The 27,643-nt window shown below is 41.0% G+C and overlaps 1 protein-coding gene across 3 annotated transcripts; it reads left to right on the forward strand.

The window, feature by feature from the left end:
- GOLGA5 (golgin A5) lies at positions 1 to 27,417 on the forward strand. 3 transcript variants are annotated; one of them, XM_073349483.1, is made up of 13 exons: positions 2 to 232; positions 1,242 to 1,856; positions 3,883 to 4,104; positions 5,238 to 5,457; positions 6,265 to 6,388; positions 8,733 to 8,936; positions 10,635 to 10,805; positions 12,002 to 12,130; positions 18,639 to 18,737; positions 21,386 to 21,611; positions 23,031 to 23,136; positions 25,542 to 25,605; positions 26,903 to 27,417. In XM_073349483.1, exons 2-13 carry the CDS (start codon positions 1,292 to 1,294, stop codon positions 26,981 to 26,983), a joined length of 2,211 nt encoding a protein of 736 aa, XP_073205584.1. In that variant the 5' UTR covers positions 2 to 232; positions 1,242 to 1,291; the 3' UTR covers positions 26,984 to 27,417. The 3 variants fall into 3 exon arrangements, with proteins under 3 accessions (XP_073205586.1, XP_073205584.1, XP_073205585.1); XM_073349484.1 differs by lacking the exon at positions 2 to 232 and adding an exon at positions 267 to 688; XM_073349485.1 differs by lacking the exons at positions 23,031 to 23,136; positions 25,542 to 25,605; positions 26,903 to 27,417 and adding an exon at positions 22,850 to 22,974 and having other exon boundaries at positions 1 to 232.
- The last annotated feature ends 226 nt before the right edge of the window (positions 27,418 to 27,643 follow it).

A 27,643-nucleotide genomic window follows, 5' to 3' on the forward strand; every position in this document is an offset into this window, starting at 1 on the left:
TCCGAGCTTCTGACTGCGCCTGCGCATCCGGCGGCCTGGCCGGTGGTGCGCTGGGTCCCTGCGTCCGCCCTTCTACTGGCCACGTCTCCCGGAAGATGGAGCTGAGGTGCCGTGTCCGGCCTGCGGCCTCTGTGTAGCCGCAGCGGCCTCTGCCGCCGATTTAGCCCCTGCATCCCTCGGCCGGCTGCCAGCCGGGTGCTCCCCGCGGAGGCAGGGCGGGCGCCGGGACGAGGTGAGGCCGGGGCTGTGCTGGGGCCTAACAGCGCGGCGGGGGATGGGAAGCGGCGGCAGGGGTGGGGGGGTTAAGGCCGGCTCCTCATTCTGAGCCGCCTGCTCCCTTCCCCCGTGTTGTGCTGCCGATGCCGACCCTTCTGTCCCCCGCGGGCCCCGTGGCTGTGCCTCCTCCGGGGTCCGGGCAGGGCTCGTGTGGGGCACAGTGTGTCATCGCTGGCAGCCTACGGGGCGCTCCGGGCCAGACTGGTAAAGGAGTATGGGTGCCTAACCCCAGCTGACGTTCTCGCCTTTAAAAGTCTGGCCCTTAGGGCCCGTAGTTAAACATAGTTAAAGAGGCCCTCCAACATAGTTGAAGGGGTTCACACAGTCCACAAGATTAGGAGTTGCACCGATTTTAAAGCAGACCATTTGTGTTGCGGGGCGGTATGGAGTTCCTGCAAGTGCCTCTGGAGAGGTCTGTATGTCAAAGGTCAAAGAAACTTTTTTCTACTATACACCTGTGGTTATCTGCATCACTTCCCATTTCCTTCTCCATCCCAGTTTGTTTTCCTTTAATCTGCTGCAAGCAGACCATCATTTTATAGTTATAGGGGTTGCTATAGCTGCTAGTAGGTGTTGATGCCCTGAATGACTGCTGGTTTAGTAGCTAAAACTCATTCCTCTACAGTAGAGGTTGTCACGTGAATGGACCCTGAAATCTTTTTACTTACTTATTATAATTATTGGGGTTGGTGTTTTTTGTTTTTTTTTTAATTATTTTGTCTGGAGTCTGGACCTTAACTATATATTGACCAAGAAATTTGGACCCTGACAAAAAATAATTGACAACCCCTAGTCTACATTTTCCTGTTAGAACATCTGATTTGGACTCTCCAGTAATATGGCATGTTAATGGATGAAACAAGGACAAAACTATTAACATAACCATAGTTTACAACAAAGATAAACCAGATGCCTCAGTTCATCAACATATATTTAATCTGTAACCATTTTGTATCTTTTCGCAGCTCATGCTTTTGGAGATCAATTCTGTATATTTTGTCAATAGACATCCATTATGTCTTGGTTTGCTGATCTTGCTGGAAAGGCAGAGGACCTTCTCAACAGAGTCGATCAAGGAGCTGCGTCAGCTTTGAGCAAAAAAGATGGTACAGGGAATGTAATATATGATAATACGATTTTGGAGTCTGCCGGTGAATATCCTGAACTGCACCAGCAAACTGGAGAATTGAAATATCAGACATCATCTAAAGCAACCTATATCTCCTCTGCAGCTGATAATATTAAACACCAGAAAGCTACAATCCTAGCTGGAACTGCAAATGTCAAAGCAGCATCCAAGATGTCTTCGGAGGCCTCTTCTCCAGCAGAAAGTGTTTCCACTCCCAGACCTTCTTCCCAGTTTGTGAGAAGGAAAAAGTCTGAACCTAATGATGAGCTTTTGTTTGATTTTCTCAATAGTTCTGAGAAAGGAACTAATGGACGGATGGACCCTAAAAAGGAGAAGAGCAAGACCGTTGTTCTTCAGAATCACTCTCTGACTTCAAGCGTTAGTTCTATGCCTACAAGTACACAAAATGTAAAAACTACTGAAGACAATTCTATCAGGAGTCAAAGCCATGGTAGCTAACTAGAACTATAGATGTTTATTGAACATAGGTATTTTTAAAACCATGTTATGTGAAGGGTAACAAATTTACTGACAGTAAATGAAATAGATTCTAATATGAGGGAAAGGTGTTCTAGAGTAATGGTAACATGGTTGGGAGACAAGAACCTCTTAATTCTAACCCTAGCACTTCTGTTGATTCACTGGGTGACCTTGGAGTAACCTTACCTATTTCCCTCCATTTCTCCACATGTAAAATGAGTAGAATACATGCACTGCCTCACGAGAGTGTTGTTACTTAGTTGATATCAGTACAGTTCATTGAATATTTGAAGTACTATAAGTGCATGTATTAGTATTATTAAATCAAACCTGTTGTATTGAAGTTGGTAAAAAGACTTAGCCCTCCCCTTATTGTAGTTTCTACTCCTTAAAATTGGGATATGTTTATAGTTAAGAGTTCTTATAACTCTTTAATGATTGATCACAGCTAACTCAAGATGTATTAATTGTAGATTCAGGTCACGTGGTACCCTGATTATGTTTACAAGGTATGCCTGCTTTGCCCACTATAGCATCTTGTTTGCCAGTCATTGGTATTAGTTAGGTATGTCTCTTAGTGCACCTGACATAAAAGACAGTCCATACCTCCCACAAAAAGTTAGTTGTAAAATGGAGATGGGCTATTTGTGCATTTTATAATTATTGACAAAAATAAATGTATTGTCCCACAGCGTCTGGTTATGTGAAGACTGTATAAACTAAAAGGAAGGGAATGGTACTTAAAACGTTTTAACTCTAGGGCAGGAGATACAAGAAGTATTGAACAAATCTTGCTTGGATTTATGGTGCTGTTTTCTTGGTGTGTCAGTATTCAGAATTAATGGCCCACCCCATTTCCCTAGGGCACTGTGTGATGTGGACTGTTGAAGGTGGAGCAGGCTTGTTGGTGAGCACAAGGTGAAGTAAAGAGTATGATGACAGTTTAAAACACTGGATTCAAATGGACACCCTTGCTTTGTATTGACTTCAGTCTGCACTCACTGGTTTTCATCTGGTTATCCAAGGTGGATACACTGAATCTGAAGTAAAAATAACACGTGTGGAACAGCTGTTTCTTTACTCTCCCTGCATGTCATACTGTTTCATATTGACACCAGTGCAAGACTTTACATATAAGGCCCTATAATATATGCTCATTGGCATCTAGAATGTTATATAAGACTTCAGTAACCCCCTATTAGGAATCCAAATCCCGTGTGTGTGTTTTCTGGTGACTTGGTCAGAGCACTGTCAGCTGTATTAGTTTAGAGTGTTCTTTCTATCAGCATCCACTCTATAAAATAGAATTGCTACTTAATTCCCATAATTCAGGGAATTAATGTGCAATTAGGATTTCTAGATACATGAAAATTACAAGGAACTTTTGAATAGTATAACAAAACCTCTTACGGAAGTATGATATGAAGCAAGAATAAAGGAAATATTCCACAGCCTACTACAGGGCTTCACATCATTGTATTTTCTAGTGGTTTTTATAGTAAACATTTCTATGGTGAAAAGTGCCTCCCCTCCTCCTCCTCAAAAAATACATTGATCAAATACTTTGAGGCCAGGTGGTTAGTAAAGAAGTTGGTGAGGAGATGGGTATAATTGAAGTAACCTTAATAGGCTATTTTATATAAAGTGAATAAACTGCACTCTTCTGTGTTTGGATTAGATTTTTGAGGCAAGTTTTCTGCAGCATAGTCATGAAAATGTTAACATTTTCCCACCTGAAATATGACTCTTTGTTATAACCAATTGCCAACAATTATGCCATCTGTGGCTGTTCTCGCTACAGTGTACAAATCATCTGCATTATACTATGTACGAGAATATGGTACTATATAGGTCTATTTATTGTGAGTAGCTATTCAGTGATCCACTTTAATGGTGAAATGTCTATCTTTTGTATATGTGGATCATTGTTGGTCTACTTACTGTGAGTAGCCATACAAAACAAACATACTTGATTTAACTCAGATTTCTTTGTACAGAAACTCCTGATGGCTCTGATTCTGGATTGGATACACAAGTGGATGTTACAAAAGATTCATCACTGAATACAGCAACTAATCACAGCCTTTCAGCTAATGATGATTGCAAATCCCACGAACTGTCCAATCTTCGCCTGGAGAATCAACTGCTTCGGAATGAGGTTCAGTCTTTAAATCAAGAAATGGCTTCATTAATTCAGAGATCCAAAGAAACACAGGAAGGTAGTCTAGTTTGGAAGCTTATATTTCAAAATATTAACTGGTTTTGAGATTCTAGTAAAATAGAAACCAGTAGTAACTCTCCATCAGTGACTTGTGTTCAGATTCAAGTACTTCTAGTTGAATCTGTAGATGTGGCTTGTTAAGCATAGTGATTCCTGACAGTCTAAATGGATACTAAGCTGGAGAGAATGAAAAGTATCTTTAAGCTATCCACGTTAAGCTCATTAGCTCCTAATGAATTTAAGACAAAGATGTTCTGATATGGTGGGTAATATGACCTTCACTGAAACCATCTGGGGGAAAAAAAATTTACTTGAGATAGTTGGGAGGAGTAGTCGTTCTTCAACAACAACAAAATAAGAGTGGTGATTAAAGGGACACAATCAAGTTAATTAGACCCAAAATTTAGATTGTGTAAAAACAAGGTTTAGGAAAGGCCACTACTATTAGAAATGTTTACACATTTTAAAAAAAGTCTGACCCTTTTTTTTTTTTTAAAGGAATAACAATCCCCTGCAATATTTGAACCCAAACATTATGGCATGTATTATGCAAATATATGAGGCCCAGAAAGTAAAACAGTCTAGAAAATAACAATAAAAAAGTCAAATTGACTAGTCTATATATTCCTTGCCTAAGCTAATTGAAATGCAAAATAAGCCAATTAAATTTGTAATATTGTTTAACTAATCAAAGCTGATAATACCACAGGTTAGGGAAATCTTTTTTTAAAACAGTACTGCATATGAATTTTAACCTGATAATTTTGAGTAAAGGTTAAAACTAATATGGTGTTTGTTTTGTTTTTTAAAATGAACAGTACAAACTCAAAGATGTCATTTTAACACTGACTCGTTGACTCTAGTAGTTGTGCCTTTTTAAGTTTTATTTTGTGCTTCAACAGCTTGGGTTAAGAAGAAAATCTGCTCCAGTGTTTTAGAGTCAGCTTTCGCTTTTTTTTTTCAATGTTTTATAAACTCAGCTGGTTGCACTTAATTTTTTTCTGGTATGGATTGTGATACAAGCGGCATTCTAACCACGTGGCATCTAATACTATTTATTTTTTCCTTGAGGCAGCAGATTTTATTGTATGTATGCAAATGTATCCTTTTTCTTTTTTTTTTTTTTGGTAGAATTAAAGCATGCCAGAGCAAGGGTTGAAAAATGGAATGTTGACCATTCAAAGAGTGACAGGGTCGTTCGAGAACTTCAAGCTCAGGTTGATGATCTTACAGAAGCTGTTTCTGCCAAGGATTCCCAACTGGCCGTGCTGAAAGTGCGGTTGCAAGAAGCTGATCAGCTACTGAGTACTCGGACAGAAGCCCTGGAAGCATTACAGAGTGAAAAATCACGGTACTTTAAAACCCATTCCAAACAGTAGTAATAGGTTGGAGAATTCAAGCTATAAAGATTGGTGTTTTCAGTAGTCAAAATGACAGTTGTTATCACTTTCCTATATATCTAGATTTGAGAATTTTAGTTAGGAAAAAATGTAAGTATTATTTAAGGCTTGATTCAGATATCATTATACTTAACATGAGCGTGCCATTGACTTCAATGAGAACAGGTCAGAGACTTGAATAAGTTTAATTGCCACTTGCTTGTGTCAGTGTCTATTTGTGACTGAACTGGTATAATTGTTCAAATACATTTTATATAAACCATTTGTGTAATTCTAATGTTTGAGAGAGAAGTCTGAAATTTGAGATCTCGCATTGGTAGAGACTATATTTGACCAAAAAGGCAAATAAAGTATGTTTGCCTACAAGTGTAAGAACTTTTCTGTTTTCTGTCCACATTGGGTGTTCAGTAGTCAGTTGAATACTTGCTCCTTTATTTAAAAAACCAAACCAAACCTAAGAGTAAAACTCTTTAAATTCTACTTCTAACTTGGGCAATAGAAATATGTGGGGTGCTTTTACTTTTAGGTGAGCTGTAGGTTTTATTCTTACTATTCTACCTGTGTTCTGAAGTACTGTTTAAGAAAATAGAATTTTTTCTGCATTAGAAAAAAAAAACATTGCAAAGTGAAAGCCAGGCAAACCATTGATTAGCACTGTCTGACATAAGAGAGTTTGAAAAAAATCACCTTATTGTTTCTACCTTGAAAGCATAGTATATAGGCTTACTTTTCAATGATATTCTGTAATACTCTTTTAGAATAATACAAGACCACAGCGAAGGGAGAAACCTGCAGAATCAAGCCCTTCAAACTGTGCAGGAGAGGCTACATGATGCAGACTCCGCATTGAAGCGAGAACAAGAAAGTTACAAGCAGATGCAGGTTAGATGTGAAAATGGAGGTGGAGTGTCAGATTCCGCTTTTGGGTTCCTGAGATGCTAAGTGCCCTCAACTCCCATTGATTTTGCCTGGAGTTAAGGGTTCTGAGCACTTGGCAGGATCTGGCCTCTGAAGAAGTAGGTGTCCCTTGTACACTAATTTATTTAGCTTTTTTTAAATTTTATTTTCCAGAATCAGTGGTGAAACAGTCCAGAAACTATTGACCACTTTTATTGTAGTTCTGTTTTTACCACATTTTGTTAGTGTTTCAACATAAAACTCCTCTTCAAATAGATTTGCAAACTCATGTTGCTAATAGATTACTGAACTAGTTTTAACCTTGTTTACTTTCCATAGTTTATACTTTTGCTTATTACTTAACTGCACTTAATTTGGACAATGGAATCCATTGCTCCATTTTTTTTTTCTTCTGATTCTCCTGAATTAGTATGCTTTTTGGGTGTTCACCCTACTGCAAGAAAATGTTAAAACCTGCTGCAGCCACGGGAGAGGCACCCCAAACCAAGCCAGCCGTGGCTGGGGAAGAGGTGCCCCAGCCCCACCTCCGGGCCAGCCGCAACTGGGGAAGAGGCGCCTATCCCATGGCCCCAACCCCAGAGCCGCTGTGGCAGGGAGAGGCGGGGAGAAACACTCTCTCTCCCAGCCCCAGACCTGCCTGGGGAGAGGCACCTATCCTGTGGCCTGAGACCCAGAGCTGCCACGGCGGGAAGAGGCACCTCTTTTCCTGCTCCCCCTCTCCAGCCCAGGTGCTGCTGGGGGGAGTCCTCTTTCCCTGCCATAGCCTGGAGCAGCCTGCACCCTAAATCCCTCATCCGTGGCCCCACCCCAGAGCCCGCAGCCACAGCGGAAGGCCGCCCCCCGACCCTGCACTCCAACCCTCTGCCCCAGCCCCGAGCCCATCATCCCCGGCCCCAACACAGAGCCTGCAACTCCTGCTGGAGCCCTCACTCACACACTCCAGACCCCTCAATCCCACCCCTGTCACATGAAATTTTGTTATGTGCACCTATATGGAGGTGGTTTACTTCTGAGGGCATTCTGCGCCAAAAAATTAAAAATTCTGCACAGAATATTTTAAATTTCTGCAAATTTTATTTTTCAAATAAATGTGGAGTCTCCAGCATGGCGTTGGGGAGCATAGGTGGTGACTCTGTGGTACCAAGCTCCCCGCCGCACCTCACCTCCTCCTCCCCTGAGTGCACTGCGTCCCCACTCCTCCACATACTTCTCAGCGCTTGCCACCACCAAAGAGCTGGAGCAAACTCCAGGAGGGAGTGGGAAGAGTGGGAATGTGGCGCGCTCGGAGGAGGTGGAGGCATGGGGGAGGTCCAGATGCTGGAGGAGTGGGGCGGGGATCCAGCTGCAGCTGGTTGGTGCTTGGTAGGGTGGGGATCCATGTGTGGGTGGCTTGTCAAGATGGTCCAGGTGCAGGGGGAGTGGGGCTCGTCAGGGTGGGTTCTGGGTGCCGGGGGGTGAGGCTTGGCGGGATGGTCTGGGTATAGATGCATGGGAGTTGGGTGGATGCGGATGTGGGAGCAGCTCCCTGTACAGTGATTCTACCCCCTGCAGCTGAGGAGCAATGCGTGTAGGAAGTGCTGGGGGGCAGGAGGGGAGTTTTCAGAGCTTCCTACAGCCAGGGGAGAAATCTGGGGATGGGTCTGGCACGGCCCTGGATGCTGTGCAGGGGAAAAGGAAGTCCCGTCCTCCTCAACCCAGGCAGGACTAGCAGCTGTGTCCAGTGCAGGGTAGGAGTCACCAGCCTGGTCTTCCCTTGTCTTGCCTCCTGCCCCACAGTGATTTACTTCTCTGCCGGCTGCCCTGGGCACCCGAAACATACTGCTGGGGAGGATCTCATGATGGCTCTTGTGGCTTCCCTTTGCTTCCCCATCAGAAAGTCATTTTTCTGCGGGGAAGCAAAGAAATCTGCGGAGGACATAAATTCTGCACATGCACAGTGATGCAGAATTCCCCCAGGAGTAAAAATTAGAGGGAACATTGGTCTAAACCCCCAAGTGGACAGTGTCTTTTCAAGGGGCAATTTGCTCATTTTGTCAGTCATATGGCTTAAATAATAGGATGAATTTCCTTTACTCAGTAAAGAAAATATCTGTTGTTTAATGACTTAGATCTGGCTGCTTTCTAGGATTTAGCACTCCATTAAATTTAGTGTGAGTTTTATCTGAATAAAAAGTACTGAAGAAGATTTTAACCTGGAGGGAGTGAACTCTAATGTCTTGTTTCTTTTATAGTTAGCTTTGAAACCTTTTTTGCTAACTGAAAATTGGGATTGTACTAATTGTTTAAACTTTTTTTTTGCCACTAATAGAATGAGTTTGCTGCTCGCCTTAGTAAAATGGAAGTTGAACGGCAGAACTTGGCAGAAGCAGTTACTGCAGCAGAACGAAAATATGTGGATGAGAAGAGGAGAGTGGAGGAGCTTCAGCAGCAAGTCAAAGTAACTAAAAACAGCTTGGAGTCTGTTAAACAGGAATTGGTGGACTACAAACAAAAAGCTACTCGCATACTCCAAGTAAGCATGCAACTCCCTCCTGAGTATAAGTAACTGGGAAGAAATCCAGGTTAATGCAAAAACATTGACACATTTGATTTTAAAGTGGAATGGAGCAATGAATCATTGGAATGGAGCATCATGTTTAATTTTGTTCCATTTATGTTTTCTACATCTGATCAGTTATATATTTGCTTTTGGACTTTTTATATCAACAGTATATTATAATGGTGCAATAGATCTTAAAATACATGATGATAGAATTTACATTTAATAGAATCCCGTGCCGCTGAAGACTGAGTTAGATAACTGACATGAAAATTAAAATCCTGATCCTGCAATATAATCATAAATATTAGAGTTGGAAGAGACCTCGGGAGGTCATCTAGTCCAGCCCCCTGCTCAAAGCAGGACCAACCCCAACTAAATCATCCCAGCCAGGGCTTTGTCAAGCCGGGCCTTAAAAACCTCTAAGGATGGAGATTCCGCCACCTCCCTTGGTAACCCATTCCAGTGTTTCATCGCTCTCCTACTGAAATAGTTTTTCCTAATATCCAACCTAGACCTCCCCCACTGCAACTTGAGACCATTGCTTCTTGTTCTGTCATCTGCCACCACTGAAGGCAGCCTAGCTCCGTCCTCTTTGGAACCTCCCTTCAGGTAGTTGAAGTTTGCTATCAAATCCCCCCTCACTCTTCTCTTCTGCAGATTAAATAAGACCAGTTCTCTCAGCCTCTCTTCGTAAATCAGTGCCCCAGCCCCCTAATCATTTTCGTTGCCCTCCGCTGGTCTCTCTCCAATTTGTCCACATCCTTTCAGTAGTGGGGGGGGGGGGGGGCACAAAACTGAACACAGTTCTCCAGATGTGGCCTCACCAGTGCCAAATAGAGGGGGAATAATCACTTCCCCTGATCTGTGGGCAATGCTCCTACTGCAGCCCAATATGCCATTAGCCTTCTTGGCAACAAGGGCACACTGACTCATATCCAAATTCTTGTCCACTGTAATCCCCAGGTCCCTTTCTGCGGAACTGCCACTTAGCCAGTCGGTCCCCAGCTTGTAGCAGTGCATGGGATTCTTCTGTCCTAAGTGCAGGACTCTGCATTTGTCCTTGTTGAACCTCATCAGATTTGTTTTGGCCCAATCCTCCAATTTGTCTAGGTCACTCTGAACCCCATCCCTACCTTCCAGCCTATCTTCCTCTCCCTGCAGCTTAGTGTCATCCGCGAACTTGTTGAGAGTGGAATCCATCCCATCATCCAGATCATTAATGAAGATGCTGAACAAAACCAGCCACAGCACCAACCCCTGGGGCACTCTGCTTGATACCGGCTGCCAACTAGACAGCGAGCTGTTGATCACTACCTATTGAGCCGGATGATCTAGCCAGCTTTCTGTCCACCTTATAGTCCGTCCATCCAATCCATACTTTTTTAACTTGCTGGCAAGGATACTGTGGGAGACCGTATCAAAAGCTTTGCTAAAGTCAAGATATATCACGTCCACTGCTTTCCCCATATCCACAGAGCCAGTTATCTCACACTCTTAAAAAATGTAGTTTTTAATTTTAGTTTCATGCCTGAAATTTTAGAGCCAAATCTTGCTGAGAGATTCAAGCATGGATCTCATATAGTCAGGGGGCAGTAGAGCATATGTATTTAAGGAAAGAATTTAATAGTTAGCATCTTTATTAATACAAAATCATTTTTAATCTTTCAGTCTAAAGAAAAGTTGATAAACAGCCTAAAAGAAGGTTCTGGCATTGAAGGACTGGATAGCCTTACTGCAAGCACCATGGAATTAGAAGAATTGAGACATGAGAAAGAAGCACAGAAAGAGGAAATACAGAAATTAATGGGGCAGATACAGCAGCTGAGAACAGAGCTACAGGTAGAAATCTTTATATGCAGTCCTTGTAGTTAACCACGTAAGTATGTGGGATTACAGTGGCCTTTGTATTGCTTGTATTAGTATCACTATAATGGTATTCAAGATACCTTGTTACGGTTGGAACAACTATTATGCTGCTTTTAACATTTATTTATTAGTATTTAAAAAAAAAAAAGTCTCTTGTGGGTGAGACAAATGCTTTGTCATTGATACTCCAGTTTCTCTCCATTCTCCTTGACCACTCCAGTTCCTAGGGTAGAGGTAATAAGGTGTCTGAGGGCATGAGGGGAGACAGGATATAGGTGTTGCCTCTACTGCTGTCTGTCCTCTTCCCCCATCCCAGGCCCCCATTGAAAGATGGTGTTTCTGCCCAAAAAACTGTCATAGATATTTCTTTGGAGAGCGAAGGGTATGCCTTTTTGTTCTTCTAAGATTCCTTAGGACTGTTGATCTTCACAGTAGCTGTAGTTTTTGGGCAGCCACTGTTCCCTTAGTTGGCCCCAGAGGCAATGCAGTGGGGGCATGCAGGGTCACATGCCACCCCAGATTACTTGGTTACATGGTACAGTTGGCTGGGCCCCCCTCCCTGCAGAACAGCTGAGCTGGGGAGCTGTGCTGGTCAGGGAGAGGGAGAGGCATAGGCAGGAGCGGAAGAACAGCTGAGAGCTGCTCCAAGTCACGACTGCTTTAACTCTTTTGGGAGAGGCAGAGGAACAGCTGGGAGCTGCACAGAGTGCCTGCTGCTTTCCCGGGATCGCGGGGGCGCTGCTTTCCAGAGAGGGGAGTGCAGCTCGGGAAGGAGGGTGCGTGACTCAAGTTGTTCCAGGGTTGTGTCTCCCTCCCCCGTTAGCGGGCACAGGTTGTCTGTGGTTACCCCTGCTCCCTGCGGTTACCCCTGCTCCCTGCAACGATGTACAAGTCAACCTGGTGAGTCTTCAACCTGTAGACAGGATGAGAAAGGAGGCAGTCAGTGGGAGGTACCTAAATATTTTAAAAAAAAAAAAAAGGCTTTTTTTTTTTTTAAATTGTGTATTTGGTCATTTATACTGTGGTCTTTTTTCTTGAAAGCAATGATGGGCAAAAAAGGTGGCTAAAGCCACTTAAGTTCCACTCTGCAGGAGTAGTTTTTGCTATTACTACAGGGATAGCTGTGTGGTTTGATGTTACTGGAACAATAATATTTATATTATTTTTAGGATATGGAGGCTCAGCAGGTTAGTGAAGCTGAGTCAGCAAAAGAACAACTTCAAGACCTCCAAGAACAGATTGCAACCCACAAAATGGCCAAACAAGAAGTGGAGGCTGAGCTGGAACGGCAAAAGCAGGTAAAGAATTAGAGAGCTGAGAAACCTTATTCTAGGCCGTGTACAACCATGGCTTTGAAAAGCATTTTGGCTTAGAGTTGCCAGAGTTACTATGACGGCTCAAAGGAGAATGCTTCTATAAAGTTTGAAGAGAACTTGTCAGTCATTTGTCATGCATCAGCTGTATTTGAAGAAATTAGTTTGTAATTAAACAGCATTGATGATTTGTCTTGTGGGTAGTTTTAGGCCCAATGATTTCAGTAGGAATTATTTGCCACTGATTTCAGAGGGTACAGAATTGGGCATTGTGCCTCTTGCAATCTGATCTGCACAAATACATTCTTCTGCCTTCAGGGAGTTCAGCTTAAGTTAATGGAACCATTGTGATGGGGCCACTCACCTCACGTGAGTGCCTCCTATCGGGTGTGCATCTGCCTGCATTCTATCTCTAGCTGTGCCATTTGTGGCAACCCTTTTGGGCATTTAACTTCTCAAGCAGGTTTTCTATGACTCAGCCCTCCGGCCAAGTCACACACAGTCTGTAGGTGTACAGCAAAATAAACCCCTTCCAGGGTACGAGTCCAACAGGGCCTACCACAGTGCCCTCAGTTAGTATCTTTAGCCCTTTCTCTGGGCTTAGTGCTCAGCTTCTATCTAGGCTAGCTTTTAAATTGTCCTTTTCAAACCATCCCTGCTCTGGGATGGAGCAGTGCCCCCAGGGCTCCCTCCCTAGAGACTTTTTGCCTTCTGGGGTACCCCAACTGACCCCAGTTGTCCAGCTGAGTCGCTCTGTGTTCTGTCCCTTTCCGAGGGTTTATCGAAGTCCACAAATGCTGACCCTCTTCAGAGTATTCAGTCTGCTCCCTGGGCCTGTGTAAACTCCCCTTCTTCAGGGCTTTGGCCACTCTGTCTGTGGCCAAAGTGGGGAGAACCTGGGCCCACCCACTACTCTGGGTCCCAACCCAGGAACCCTACAAAAACCAGTGAACCCTGCTGTGTCCCATTTAACTGTGCAGCTACTGTTCCATAGGCCACTTCCCTGCAGCCCTTTCACCCTTTCCTTGACACTTAGTTCAGGGCTGAAGTCTTGCTTGAGTCCCTGCGGTCGGCCAGGAGCATCTTCCTTGCTCCCCTAGTCCCTGCCAGCAGCTGCTCTGTCCAGCTCTGCAGGTGCTGTAGCCAGGAGCACCATTCTTGCATCTCTGGCTCCAGCCAGTGACTGATCTGCTCTGTCTAGCAGCTCCTTTTTATATGAGCCTGCTGGACTCTGGTTGCTTCCTCACAGCTGCTCTAGGCAGCCTGGAGGACTCACCTCTACTGCTCCTTTTCTGGGGTGGTGTATAGTAGGCCTGTGAGGCCTCCAGCAGGGGTCTCAGGGTCTGGTACACCCCATCACAACTATACAGGGATCTGACAGGAGTAACTGATTACAGGATTAGGACCTGTGTGTGTGAGCATGTTACCCACTATTGGCTGGCTGCAATTTTGAAGGGATATAAGGATATTTCTGTGGGTGGCTGCTCTCAGAGCTCTTTCTTCAGATCTAGTGATAAGAGATTGGTGGTTTTAGAGCTAGAGAGACAGGATTCCAGTTCTAGTTCTGCAAGAACATACTTTATAATGGAAAGGGGGCTGCCTCTTTATAGTTAGGTGGCAACTACAGTCCCATTACAAGATTGATTTCTATCTCACTTTTACTCCAAACAGAAGAGAGAGCCTCATGCTTTTGTAGTCTGAGTTAAGTCTCATTGACTTTTAGAATGTTTTCTGAAAAATGAATTAAACCGAGTAAGTACTCTTGAAAATAAGTCCAGAGTGTTCCTTTAAAATGTTTGCAAAGCATCTAATGTTTCTTTGGGTCCCTCCATATCTCTAATCAAACTACTCTACATAGCAGACTTGAAATATCAATAGATTTTGACAATGACTTGTGCAAGAGGCAGTTTTTAAGAGCAGGAATAGTAAAATGTGTTTTTGAAAGATCAATACATCATTTTCTCTGAAGCCAGCAGCCAAAAAGATAAAATCATGGTGATGACAAATATTTGCATCATCAAACTCTGAACTGATCTGGGCTAACTTTCAAAAGTGAAATGAAACTACAGGATAAAACTTCCTTTATACCCTATCAAAGGGTATTTTCCCCCTTTCTCCGCCCCTCCCCCCTAGGCCTAGAAGGAATTTCAAGGGTCTGTTTGCAGCAGGTGTGACAGGACTAGACAGTTTGTGGCTTACCCAAGTTTACACAGGAAGTTGGAAACCGAATTGGGCTTTATATACAGTCGTCTCAAATTTCTATATTTAAGGCCAAATGTAAAATGAGGCTAATAACATTTACCCCTTTTTGAAAAGTGCTTTGGGTTCTTCAGATGAGAAAGCACAAGATAAGTGCAAAGCATTGTTAGTGACATTTTTCTGATGAGATAACTACAGGTTAGAGAGGCACTATGTGCATTAGACATTGGCGGTGAAACAAAGAAACCAGGAGTGTAATCTCTGGTATGACATTACAGTAACTTTTTTGCCATTATTCAGAGTGATGGTAGGTTGTGTTGGGCATTCATTTTGGCAAATTTAGGTGTAAGCATCAGTGTTTCCCTCTAATTTTTCCCACCCATGTGCAGAATGAATTTTGTTATGTGCACCACTATGGAGGGGATGTGAGACACATCCCCTCCATATTGGCGCTCCACACACAATTCATGTGGCAGGGTGGGGCCTAGTGGTTTGGAGTGTGGGAGGGGACTCAGGGTTGGGGCAGAGGGTTGGAGTGTGGGGACGGTGAGGGCGCGAGCTCTGGGGTAGGGCCGGGAATGAGGGGACTGTGGTGCGGGGGGGGGCTCAGGGCTAAGGCAGAGGGTTGGGGTGCAGGCTCTGGTGTGGGGCTGGGGATGAAGGGTTTGAGGTGCGGGAGGGGGCTCAGGGCTAAGGCAGAGGGTTGGGGTGCGGGCTCTGGTGTGGGGCTGGGGATGAAGGGTTTGAGGTGCAGGAGGGGGCTCAGGGCTAAGGCAGAGGGTTGGGGTGTGATGGCTCTGGCCAAGGATGTGGGCTCTGAGGTGGTGACGGGGATGAGGGGTTACATTTGGTGGGGGGCGGGGACTCCCTGCAACTCCCTCTCCCCGCAGCAGCACGTGGGCTTGGGGTGGGTGGGGGAGAGGTGCCTTTTCCCTGGCCGTGGCAGGTCTGGTGGGGCTGGGCCGGGGAAAGGGCTCCTCTCCCCAGCTGTGGCAGCTCTATCAGGGCGGGGCGGGGCTGGGCTGCGGGACCTGCATGGCCCTAAATACCCTGTTGCGCTGCCACGCAGCTTACAGTGAACCTAGGTAAGCATGCATATTGCATCATTTACAGGTGCCTAATGCAAAGGGAAAGAATTATGAAGAAAATAATAAATATTGCCCAGGTAATTAGACAACACCTTATTCTTATAAAATATAAAGCAATATCACAACACAATAAGCTTAGCTCCAACACAATATTTTTGGAGTAAACTCAAAATTGAAATAGAGTACAACCCATTTGCAAAGTAAACAAAACCTGAGCATTTCTGTAATACACACATTCATCAGCCTGAGATGCAAGTTTATATATACATCGCTTTACTAAAAATGAAGGTGTTATAAAATACATAAATTGATATTTCCCATTTAGCAATATTGCTTAAAAGAACATTTTTGCATATTGGAAGCAAGATAACAAAATAATGTACTTCATTCACATTTAATACTTTATTTAAGATTGTTACAAATCTTACATACGTATATGTAGTTTTATACATATATGTACATATGTATATGTAGTTTAAATTACATATAGTTTAAAGTTTTAGATAATTTGGGTATACTGGTAGAAGACTGACATCTAGTGGTATAGTTGAATAATCCATGAACAAATGAACTTTTTTCTATTTATTTTTTCCTAATATTTAAATACATTCCTACTTGCATATAAGTATGTTCTGTAAGTAGTAAGTCATCACAGAATGTCAAGGTATATCAAGATGTTGCCCATTGCAACAGTGAAAGGTTGGGGGCTGTCAGCCCTATGAGAAGTTGACATTCCTGTTGCCTTCCTCTGACTTGTGTAACATCTGTTTGCTCCTTTCATATTTTGTATTTCCAGTGAGATGGTTTAAACATTATTTAAATTAAAAAAATTAAAACACTTAAAAATGGGGTACAAGAGAACTTTTTTTTTTTTTTTTTTGCCTAATTCATGCAAAGGACTTCAGGAAGTCTTGATTACATTAGCCTGTAATAGTTTGAAAATGTGCCTACTTATGCAATCTTTTTTGGACTCCATTGTCCAAATATTGTTACTCTGTCTGCTTAGTGTATGGTACTAATAAATTGCTAATAAAGGGTTCTGAGAGCATTAGGCCATATTATGCCATTAGACTTCAAGCAGAACTCCACAGTGATTTCTGTGAGGGGGTTCTCTGCTTTAAATTATGGCATAAAAGGGCATGTTGTTAATGACTAGTACTATAAGGCTCATCATTCGGTTGAACACAGACCAGTGTCTTATATCTTGATAGACATTTTTATTGTTGTAAATAAGTTGCCACTGTTAAGAGAAAAAATAATGAGGAAGGCTGGAGCGTGTACCATCGTTCTGGGAACAATTTATTTTGTAGGATTATCTGTCCTTTTAGAAATTACATTTTAATTAGATGCTAGCTTGAATTAATTAAAATTCAAAAGTTCAAGTCTGCTTTAGATGGATGGCTAAATGTTTATTATACCAAAGCAGATGGTAGAGTATATCCTGTTACCTCTGTCTTTAGGAGTGTGGGATATATTCCAAGGCAGTGCTATATCAAGAAAGACCAAGGTGGAATGAAAACTATGGTAATTTTCTTTTATAGTCATTTAACAAACTGAAATTTCCATTTTAGGGACATAGTGAGTTATAATAATACCCAAACTGTAGGTAAATCTGGTACTAAGTATGGTGGGTTCCCCAGGGTGCAACCTGGCAGTGGGGTACCGCTGAGCCCTCTTACCAACCTGGGCTCCCTCTCACACTATGATGTTGTGACAAGCAGCAAACCTCTCCAGATACTGCACTTCCACAGGCAGGGTCACACCTAGCAGCGTTACATGAATGCTTCGCCTAGCCACTCATGAATTAACAATAGAAAGGCTCTAGCCAGTTCTCCCTGCCCCCCAGCCTGGAACCCCAGGGCTGTACCATCTTGCCCTGGTCAGAAGCCTGACCATTGTAAGTTTATAACCCAGTCCACCCCTCCCTCAATGTGGAGAGGACATGCACCAGCTTTTGTTCCTGAGCAGATTTCCCAAGCACTTCGATCAAAACACCCTGTTCTAGATAAAACATAAGACAGATTTTAAATGTTTGTAAGTAATAAGTGTACAGATCAAAGTTGGTTACCCAAGAAATAAAAGTAAAATCACAATCTGAGTTCTATAAACTAGACAGATTTGAATCAAGCAGTGTCTCACCCTGATGGTATCGTTCCTGAATACACAGGATTCTTTTTTCCAGTCTGGGACCACCTCCCCAGTTCAGTCTTCATTCTCCAGACGTGTTTCCAGGTGTTGAGTTCTGTGGGGAGAGAGGCCAAGTGATTGTCACTTTCCCTCCTTTATAGTTTCTTCCAGCTTGCTGGAAACATCTGATTGTGACATGGGTCAAGCAGTTTCCATTGTCTACATGCTATCACTGAGAAGTCTCCACTGTATAGGTTCCTTGGACAGTCCTTGTGAGTGTGTATTCTATTAATGGGCTATTAGAGCATCGACTCCTCCACTGTTGCACCAGAAAGGCTGGTCGTGGGTGTTCCCAACCTCACAACATATTTCTGTAACATGCACACAGAAAAACTTCATAACTCCACATACAATGATAGCCCATACAATCCAACAGGATATTAAAGTTCAACAGATCAAGTCTTTTAAAATGATACCTCACAAGATGCATTTTTATACAAAACATATAATTATACCACCATGGTAAATATTGGGGTGCTGGGATACTACTTTGGAGCACAGTGCCACACTAAGATAGTTGTATTAACATACATAACTGTGGCGTTGTGTATATGGAGATTGTTTGTTTCTTTAAAGTATTTGCTGTTCAGGCTTTTGATATTGAAGACTGGTTGAGGATCAGTAGGATAAGGATTTTTTTCCTTCTGCTTTGTGTACTCAGTAATTTGAAGGGAGAGTACAGTTATGTGCTGCTCTAACAGTAAATGACTGAAGTAAGACAGATTTTAAAAACATCACAGTAAACATGTTAAATCGTTAAATGGGAATTTAAAAGCGCTGTTCAAAAATCATGGTACTAACAAGATCTAGGGTAATCTTCACCGCTCAATCAGTTGTTCTTGGCTAAATCCCTTCCTTCATTATGTTGTCTCTTTTTAGACAGTACGTTTTTTCAGGGCAAAGTAAAACCCTCTGCTTTAGTGTAAAGCCTCAAATCGTGGCTAAAACATCACCCGACATACTTTCCAAAGGCTGTCTACTAATCTTTGTTTTGTAACTGGTTGCAATTAATTTTATAGGAACTCCATTACAATGAGGAAGAATTGTATCGGACAAAGAATACCTTGCAAAGCAGAATAAAAGACAGAGAGGAAGAAATTCAAAAACTCAGAAATCAGGTAACTTATTTGCATTTAAGAATATTTAATGCTGTTAAGTCATTAAAAACACTAAACTACCTTCTTTGTTTTAGCTTACACTTTTGATTGAGTAAAACTCTGTTTTTCATCTGGTTCTAAAGCTGTTAAAATGAAACTGTTAGATTCCATTTGATAAACTTTGGTGCTTGCACACATCCTTTTAATAATCAATCATTCAGATTCCAATAATGAAACCGAGTATATTAGGTTTTAAGAAAATCTACTCTACAGTGAAAATTAACTTTGGAGTAAATATCAAAAGCAAACACAATTTTAAAATGTTTGTCTTCAGAAACAAAGGGCTGTATTGTCTGATAAGGCCCTGTATGTGCACAAGATGACTAGAGAACCAGGTCCTGAATCCATACGTTCTCTCCTGTGAAACAACAAAAAAAGGTATTGATGGTTGTATGGGTAGTATGAGTTTCTGAGCTGGATCCTGTTAATGTAACATTTATTTGTTTCATTTCATGCAAATTATATACAAGGCCACACAATGCACTGTAGACTATTACAGAAAAAATGACAATCTAGTATTAAACACTACTTGCTTTACATTTTGGATGTCAAAGGACTTGAAAATTGTCTTGATATAGTTTTCTTTGAACCCAATGGGGCTTGCTTTCCTGATAATACTTCACTATACAAAATTTACTTCAGAATGTATGTATTGTCCATGTGTACCATGCCCTGTCCAGTGCAGCTGATTTGTATTTGCATTGCCTGAATGCCAATAGTCCATGATCAGTCTGGTATCTCACTGCAGACTCGGTACTACCACTTAAAATGTATGATGACCACAGGTGGCTAAGATTCAACTTACAGCAGGTTAGATCAGTGCTACTGAAAGTGGTGGTCTGCGGACTGGTGCTGGTCCATGAGGCATCAGCTGCTGGTCTGCACACACATTGGAGGGGAAAAAAAATTGCCAGTCCCCCACATCAGATAGTTTGAGAAGCACTGGGTTAGATGATTGGGTCAATGTCAGTATATTCAGGCCTTTGCATACTGAAGCAGGTGTAAGATCTTCAATTTAACACCTATTTTGATTCTAGGTAGGTGCTTTACTTGGCTTTAGTATTCCAAAGGATGCAGTTTCTTGATGCTGGTCAATATTTAATAGTCAAAATGATCTCTCTTAAGGAATTAAATGACTTCAGTATACTGGTGCTGATGGTTTTAATTTTCTCTGTCCCTGGTGATAACTGGCAAGTAACCTTGTCTTTGTAAGGTGAACATAAGTCCATTGTTTGTCACTGCAACTCTATCAAATATAAACTGGAGAGCCTCTTGAGTGTAAATTGCAGATCACATTTGTCTGCCAAGACTTTGTTGCAATCAAGCCTGTCTGGTAGAGCTTGCCTGATGGGAGAAATCTGATGCTTACCCCCTTTTGGAGGCCACATATTGCATCTTCAAGGAGAAGAAACACACATTCTTTTTCTAGTTCACACTGAGTGGATTAAGCTATCAGCAAGCACTCTGCTGAGTGTACTACTATGAATTTGGCACATTTTTTTTCCTGAACAACCAAACTTGGCTAAGTTTCCATAATCATGCACAGTTTACAGGATGAATCTTGAGTGTTTGACCTCTACCTGGCCTGTGCTGACTTAGTGTTGTCTGCACCGCCATCAACATGGCTGTTGTCTCACGCGTAAAATTCAAGACATGCCTTGAATTGTGTATGAATTGTGAATCCAGTTAGAACCTGGATAGAAACTATAAAACAGAATCACTTAAGAAAGATCCACTTCAAGTATCTGCTTTCAAAAATCTCTGCAAATTGGACCCTATGGACCATGTTGCCTTAGGCGTGGCCTACACTACAGGCTTATGTTAGTATCGCTGTCGCTCAGGGGCGTGGAAAATACTCACTGAATTCCTGACCTGTACTGAATTCCTGGTGTAGACAGTGCTATGTGGACAGGAGGACTTCTCCCATTGACAAAGCTACCGCCTCTTGGGGAGGTGGATTAACTCTGCCAACAGGGTAGGAGCGTCTTCACTAAGCGCTGCATCGGTGCAGCTATGCCACTGCAATGCTGTATGGATAGACAAACCCTTAGTCTTGTCCTTCTCCCTCTGCTGTTCGTATCCAGTGCCCATGTACCTCACCTCTCCCTAATTCTCCTTCACCTATGTCCAATTTTGTGCCTTCTTTAATGCTGCCCCTTAGGTTTGTAACAGCCTCCCAACTAAATGGGATCAAGTTGCCTCACTTCCCGCCGTTCTGTGAATCTTGCAGGTGTAATGGCCATGGGCCGATCACTAATGTATTCCTACACAAGCCAGGAGACTACTAGGATTTGTTGTTAGGTGCAAACTCACTTTTGTATGGCAATGTTCACATGGGGGTAGCACTATATTCATAGATACTTGCCAGGAACTTCCTAGTGAAAGCAATTATCAAGGCATAATGCTTCTACAATCAAATTTCTCTCTCTCACATTTTGTTAATGATGGCGGTAGTAGTAATAGCTGTTGCATCATTAAAATCCTGTGGCATCCCACTCCTTGCATCAGCCTCTCTCTCATAAGACTTAGGAGTTGAACTATTTCAAAGTCTAGATTTAATTTTTATGTTTCATCTTCTGCCTTATATTTTGCACTAACTTCTTTTTCAGCTCACAAACAAGGCTTTGAGCAGCAGTAGTCAGTCAGAGCTGGAAAATCGGCTTCATCAGCTGACCGAGACTCTGATTCAGAAGCAGACCATGTTGGAGAGTCTCAGCACAGAGAAGAACTCCCTCGTCTATCAACTGGAACGCCTTGAGCAACAGCTTAAGACTATCCAAGGCAGTAGTACTAATGGACCTGCAATTAATATGGCAGGAATTGACAGTGGTGAAGGTAAACATGGAAAGATCATATTTAAAAATGTGTGTGTGCTCAGCTTAACTAAGGACTCTTATATTCCCCATTCATTTCCCTAAACATCTCTGTATATAAGAAAAATATGGCAAATAAGACGTTTATTGAGTTGATCTTTCCAATTATAACTAGTACAGTCGAAAATAGCCAAATAGAGTCTGCTTTTCTATGTGTAGGCAATTTTAAGTGAATTTATTAAAGCAAAACTTCATTCTTAATTCTCCCCATTGTGATTAATAATATAGCAAGTATGTTCTTTTAAAATCAGCTTACCATGACAGCTGCCAATGCAACCAGCAGTGCAATTTCACCTGTGAATTACTTTGTTTTGTGGGTTTAAATATTGCATATGTGTCCTGTAATTTTTTTTTTTATGGAGGGGGGTTGGTTGGTTGGGTTTTTTATGGTTTTTGGAAGGTGGGGGTTAGAATAGGTGTTCCATTGTGAGATGATCAAACTTAAGTGGAAGTTTCTGAGAAACCTTGAATGCACTGTCCTCCATTTGGTTAAAATCAGTTTGCCCTCATTCTGTTTTCCTTGGAAGTCTCTGAGAAAGTAGCCTACAAATGTGTCTTCTCCACTGAGATTGGCTTGGCTGCTTTGAGTAGTATCATATCTCAGATGTCTCTGAGAAACTTCAGCTGCTATTGGTTTCTGCTTTGATACCTTACTTTGATTCAACTCTACGAAAGAAGTAATTGTGCTAACTTTAAAAACAAAATACACCCACTCCTTGAACTTTGATGTAAAATACCTGCCCAGTTGTTTGCCTGTGAAATGTCTTTTTCTTTTAAAACTCCCTTTGTCAGGAGAACAATAAAATCTGAAATGACACATTCAGTTTTTCTGATCTTATAAAGCTAAACTAAAAATAAGCCAATTTTGTTCAGTCACACTTAGACTTTCAGACCAGGATACACCTATGAAAATTTTAACCTGGGTCATCTTTTTTCATGATATTATAAAACCCTGAAAAACAGGAATTTATTATCAGAAATGCAGTCAGATACAGCTATTGTATGACAAGAGTTCCTTTGTAATAAAAGTAAAGCAAATAAGAAATGATAATGAAGCAAAGAAATTATTTTGGAGTATAAAACATCTGAACTGAATACTAAAATGCTTATTTAGTCGATACAGAACTGGAATAAAAATCACTTTCTCAGATGCATTTTTAACTAAATTGTAATCTTATCCAACAATTCCTCTCAAAACAGAAATCCCCTTTAAATATACAGTGATTCATCTGACTTGTTTTCCGTTGTGCACTGAAAATCTTGAACACTGCAAAAAGGTGAAATTAAACATTTAACTCTGTCGACCCTACATAGACAAATACATTTCCTAGGAAGGCATCTTTAGCCTACTCAGATTTGTTTGTTCTTTTGTTTTAAATAGGTACTCGCATGCGCAGTGTTCCTGTCCTTTTTAGTGATGTGGATGCTAACATGGCAGGAATGTATGGAAGAGTTCGCAAAGCTGCCAGTAGTATAGACCAGTTTAGGTAAGAGTACATAAATCATAAAGGAATGTTTCTCTTCTTGGACTAGTTCCTTATACAGTCTTCCTCCTCAGTACACCTTTTATTTTGAATTGTTTCTAATTGTATAAAAACACACCCACACATTTAGTATGGTACAAATTCATATTAAATATTGACATGGTTAATTCCCATTCACTTTATTCCCATCATAATATCTTGTGATGTGAATAGTCTTGTGCTACCACAAATTATGTTAATAGTTGGGTACATGGTACAAGAACCCATCAGGTTTTATTGGACATTGCAGAGTTATCTTACATATATAAAAAATAACTTTTACTATTGTCATGCTGTCTGCAGTTCACAACTGAGTGCAGCCTCAGGGCAAACTGTTAGAAAGCAGGGCAGACACCCCAAACTGGTGGTATGTTCTATGATTAGGTTTCCCCAACCCAGTATGAAGTGTGACCTCCTGAATCACTATAGCAGTCTTACCATAGAATGAAGCATAGAGTCACAGTCCACTGGGGCATTTCAGTCTATCTTAGTGATTGTTGGTTGCCATATACCAATCTCAAGAGACCAGTCACTTAGCTTTAGATATCACACCAAAGACGACACTGGTAGCCAGTCTTATAGTATACTAACTAAGGATTTATTAACTAAGAAAAGAAATGAGTTAGACTGTGGTTCCAAAAGGTGACAGATGATGTAATCTATCCACTGAATGTCTTTTAGGGCTACCCCAGGTTGACCCTGGGGATCTCTGCTTTTGTTTCTTTGCTCCAGCCCTTATGAGAGTCCAAACAGCAAAGATATAACTGTTTCTTCTTGTGATCATCTTTATATGCCCTTCCCGTAGAGTTCAAACCAATGGGATGAGTGCTCTGCACGTAATTTCTTCATGGGTGGATGGGCAATCAACAAAGTTTTGTTTTGTCCTATAATGCCATTTAGTTTTGATAGCCCTTCTTGATGGGTGGGGGAAACCACTCTTACTGCCTAGGTTCACAAATTCAGAGCAGGCCTTTTTATATTTATAAAGCAAACTTATATTTTACTTTGAAACATGAGATACAGACATTACAAGTGAGATTAATGCATGTAGAAACTTACAAGCATTTTACAGAGACTAAACACATTCTTACAAGTCTTAACACCCATCTTGAACAATGCTAATGTATAGGTGAGCTTCCAGCTATGAATTTGTCAGTGCTCAGCTGATGCTTACAGCCTTGGCCAGAGCTGGCACCTGGTCTTCCAATGTCACAGCCACTACTAATTCTCCTCTTCTTTTCTTCTTCTGAGTCTTTGGCAGAGAAATCCTCTGTGTCAGAGCTTTATCACTGTCATGTTTCTAAGTTATTTAGACCAGGAACATTCCACCTGATCATGAAATGTGCCCAGTGTGTTAGTTTTACTGTTACATATTACAGTGTGTCATGGATCAGCAATAAGGATATGAAAAGTAGCTGTTATAAATTATTAGCTACTTTTTCAGTGTGTGTTTCCTTTCTCAAATCCCTTTTTAAAATCTTTTTTTAAAGTATCCCAGAATAAATCCATGCTATGAACTAAGCGTCCTCAAAATATGTGCCTAGAATGAGTCAAACATGCTTTGGAACCTTATTCTGATCTCTTGTCTCAGAAGCTATCTTGTCTTTTTTATCTTAGCCTTTCCAAAAAAAAGTCTTCTCTGGAGCTTTAGCTTAAATCAAATTTCAGTTGGACGTAATAGTTTCAAACCCTTGAAAACGAGGATGCCTCAATAGGATACACTTTGCACCTCTAAAGTGATTTTAATATTAGGATTATAAATACCAGTGCTTCCTTGATGAGTGGCCTGTTGTATGTGACACTGATTTAAATATTACTTCTGTATTTGTATTGTCACTTTTCTACTAGCATATTTTTATTTTATTAAAGCAGATTACAAGGCCATGATGCAAACTACTGATACAGTATACTTCATGTTGCATTTGTACTAGAATTCTACAGGCTATTCTGTTTCTCACATATAACTAAGTGTAAGAATGGCACAGACCTCTTTCACTAAGATTTTCGAAAGAACTTAAATGAGTTAGCCAACTAGATCTCATTGTAAGTCAATGGGAGTTGGGTGTCTAACTCCTTTAGGATTTTTTGAAAGCCCTAGCCTTTGTTTCTGACAAGGCCTAATGTGACATATTTATAGCAACAAGGGGACTGGCTTTTTTATGGCCAGAAAAGTACATACAATTTTGTGTTCTGACTAAAGACTAGTTTCTCTCAATCCAGTAGCTGTTGTGAATAAGTAGTAAAATTCAAAAGGCAGAAATGTGAAAAACTATATGTATAATACCAGTTGATGTTTACAATTTTGTGGGGGTCGGGGTAAAGGAACAGGAATATTTTTCTGTTCTAACATGTGTATTATACTTTCACAGCATTCGACTGGGAATCTTTCTAAGACGGTATCCCATAGCAAGGGTATTTGTAATCATTTATATGGTGAGTACATTGTTGTGTAGAATTTTTTATAGTCAGTTTTATATAGTATTTGCCTTCGTCTGAAAGGCATTCAATAGTCTATAAAAGAAAAAGGGTATCTAATTAGTTTTGACCATTCGTTGTATTTTATAGTAGACTATAAAGACTGCTTATGGAACATGAGTTCTTGAGTCCTGTAGCCTGACAATATATGTACAGTCTTGCCTTGAATTTGTAGTGCTTTTAAAGTTTTTACATTTGTGTAACTAATACTGGTTGTAATTTTGTAGTCTCATATTGGAAAGTATAGCACATTTCTATGACCTACTAGCTTCCATTAAAATAACTTGGGAAGCTAATGTTTTAATAACATTTTACCTCAGCCCAGTGATTAATAATCATTCTTTTCAAATACCTATAAAAGCAGTGAGCGTGATTTTTATCTAATTTTGGGCTATAGAAAGGAAGTTTGTTCTTCACATCTTGCATGATTGTCAGTGGAATTTCTCCCAGTTTCACTAGAGGGTTAATGTCTCTGTCAGTTGATGTGCTCAGTAGTTATGTAAGTAAGCCCAGCTGCAGTGTGCTGTTGCTTTAAAGATTTCAGTACTCTAACTCCATATTTCATATGCATTGAAAAATGCCTTGCTTGAGAAAGCGTAATGACGCTTTTAAAATAAATCACTGGGTGAATGGGGTTGGGGATACAAAGCAGCCAAATACACACTTGACAAAATTAAAGGTAACCACACTTTTCTGTACCACCACCTCTCCCATTTTTTGAGTGATAGATGGAATTTGGCCATTTTAATTCCCCCTTCTCTCTTCCCTTCTAATGTAACACTGCCATTGTATTGTTTAGTAGGTGAACAAAATGCTTCATACTGAAACTGTTGAGAATTTTACTAATTAATATGGTTCTGAAACCACTTTCTAAGCTGGGTCTCAGTATTTTGAATTAGCTCTGTATGGGGCCATCTGTAATGTAATTCTTTTTTATCAAAGATGGTCAATGCCTAGCAGGACACTCAGACATGCTAATTGTAATTTTTTAGCAAGTTTTTCATAATTTGCTATAAAATGCTTCTTGCGTTGGAATCTGGCACAACGCTTCACTGTGCAAATCAGAATAGTTTTCCTTTGCTAGGTGCAATGGAATAAAATGGAAGGAACCATTAAACAAATGTTTTGTGAAAGGCTTAATGTCTACAAAATTAGCTGCTTCTGTCTACAATCAGAATTACAACCATTGTAAATGATGGATGGTAGTCAGCGTTGTGTGCTAACTCCTCCTTTTTTTTTCTTTTTTTTTGGCCAGGCATTGCTTCACCTCTGGGTCATGATTGTTCTGCTTACCTACACCCCAGAAATGCACCATGATGGTCCAACGGGCAAATAGACTGAGACATACTTTATGCTAGTGCTCACTATATTCTGGACTGCGTGTATATAAAGTGATTAGTACTGAAATATGGGGGAAATCACATTCCTGGCATAATCTATGGAAAAAAAACAACCATCATGCTTGTTTTATCACTACTTTTTAAAACTTAAATTATTGGACAAATATTACCATGTAGCTTCTTCAATTTACTTAAAACAGCAGCAGTTTCCAGGGAAAAGGCAGTTGTAAAGCTAAACATAGCCTTTACATTTTACATAAATCTTCTGATGGTTCATGTACAACATAAGATTCACACCTGCATAGAGATACAAGGATTTCTAAGAGTACAACTATATATGGTACATACTTTAGATCATACTGGACATGGGCTATAATCAGGGAATCTAATTGTACTTAGCAATTTAAATAAAATTTATTCTTCCTGTTTTTCAGTCTTTTGTATTAGTTTTTAATTTTGTTAATATAGGTTAGTTTTTTCTTTAATCTGTTAAAAAAATACTGCAGAACTGACAACTGGTGCAATATCTCTTTTTGTAAATACCTTTTAAAAATAAAATATTATGCATTCTTCTTAGCTTTGTCCATTTAGCACAACAGAAATGTATCTTCCCTGATACGATGAAAGGTGGAATTTTTAGGGGTGCACAGGTGAAC

The sequence above is a fragment of the Lepidochelys kempii genome, chromosome 6, assembly GCF_965140265.1.
Source record: "Lepidochelys kempii isolate rLepKem1 chromosome 6, rLepKem1.hap2, whole genome shotgun sequence".
In the NCBI taxonomy this organism is placed as follows: Eukaryota; Metazoa; Chordata; order Testudines; family Cheloniidae; genus Lepidochelys; species Lepidochelys kempii.

What these genes read in the sequence shown, in the direction of transcription:
- GOLGA5 (XM_073349483.1), top strand. Translation starts at nt 1,292, where the DNA reads ATGTCTTGGTTTGCTGATCTTGCTGGAAAGGCAGAGGACCTTCTCAAC. An exon ending in AAGCTACTCGCATACTCCAA is followed by an intron (nt 8,937 to 10,634) that starts GTAAGCATGCAA and finishes TTAATCTTTCAG; the next exon opens with TCTAAAGAAAAGTTGATAAA. An exon ending in AGTAGTATAGACCAGTTTAG is followed by an intron (nt 23,137 to 25,541) that starts GTAAGAGTACAT and finishes ATACTTTCACAG; the next exon opens with CATTCGACTGGGAATCTTTC.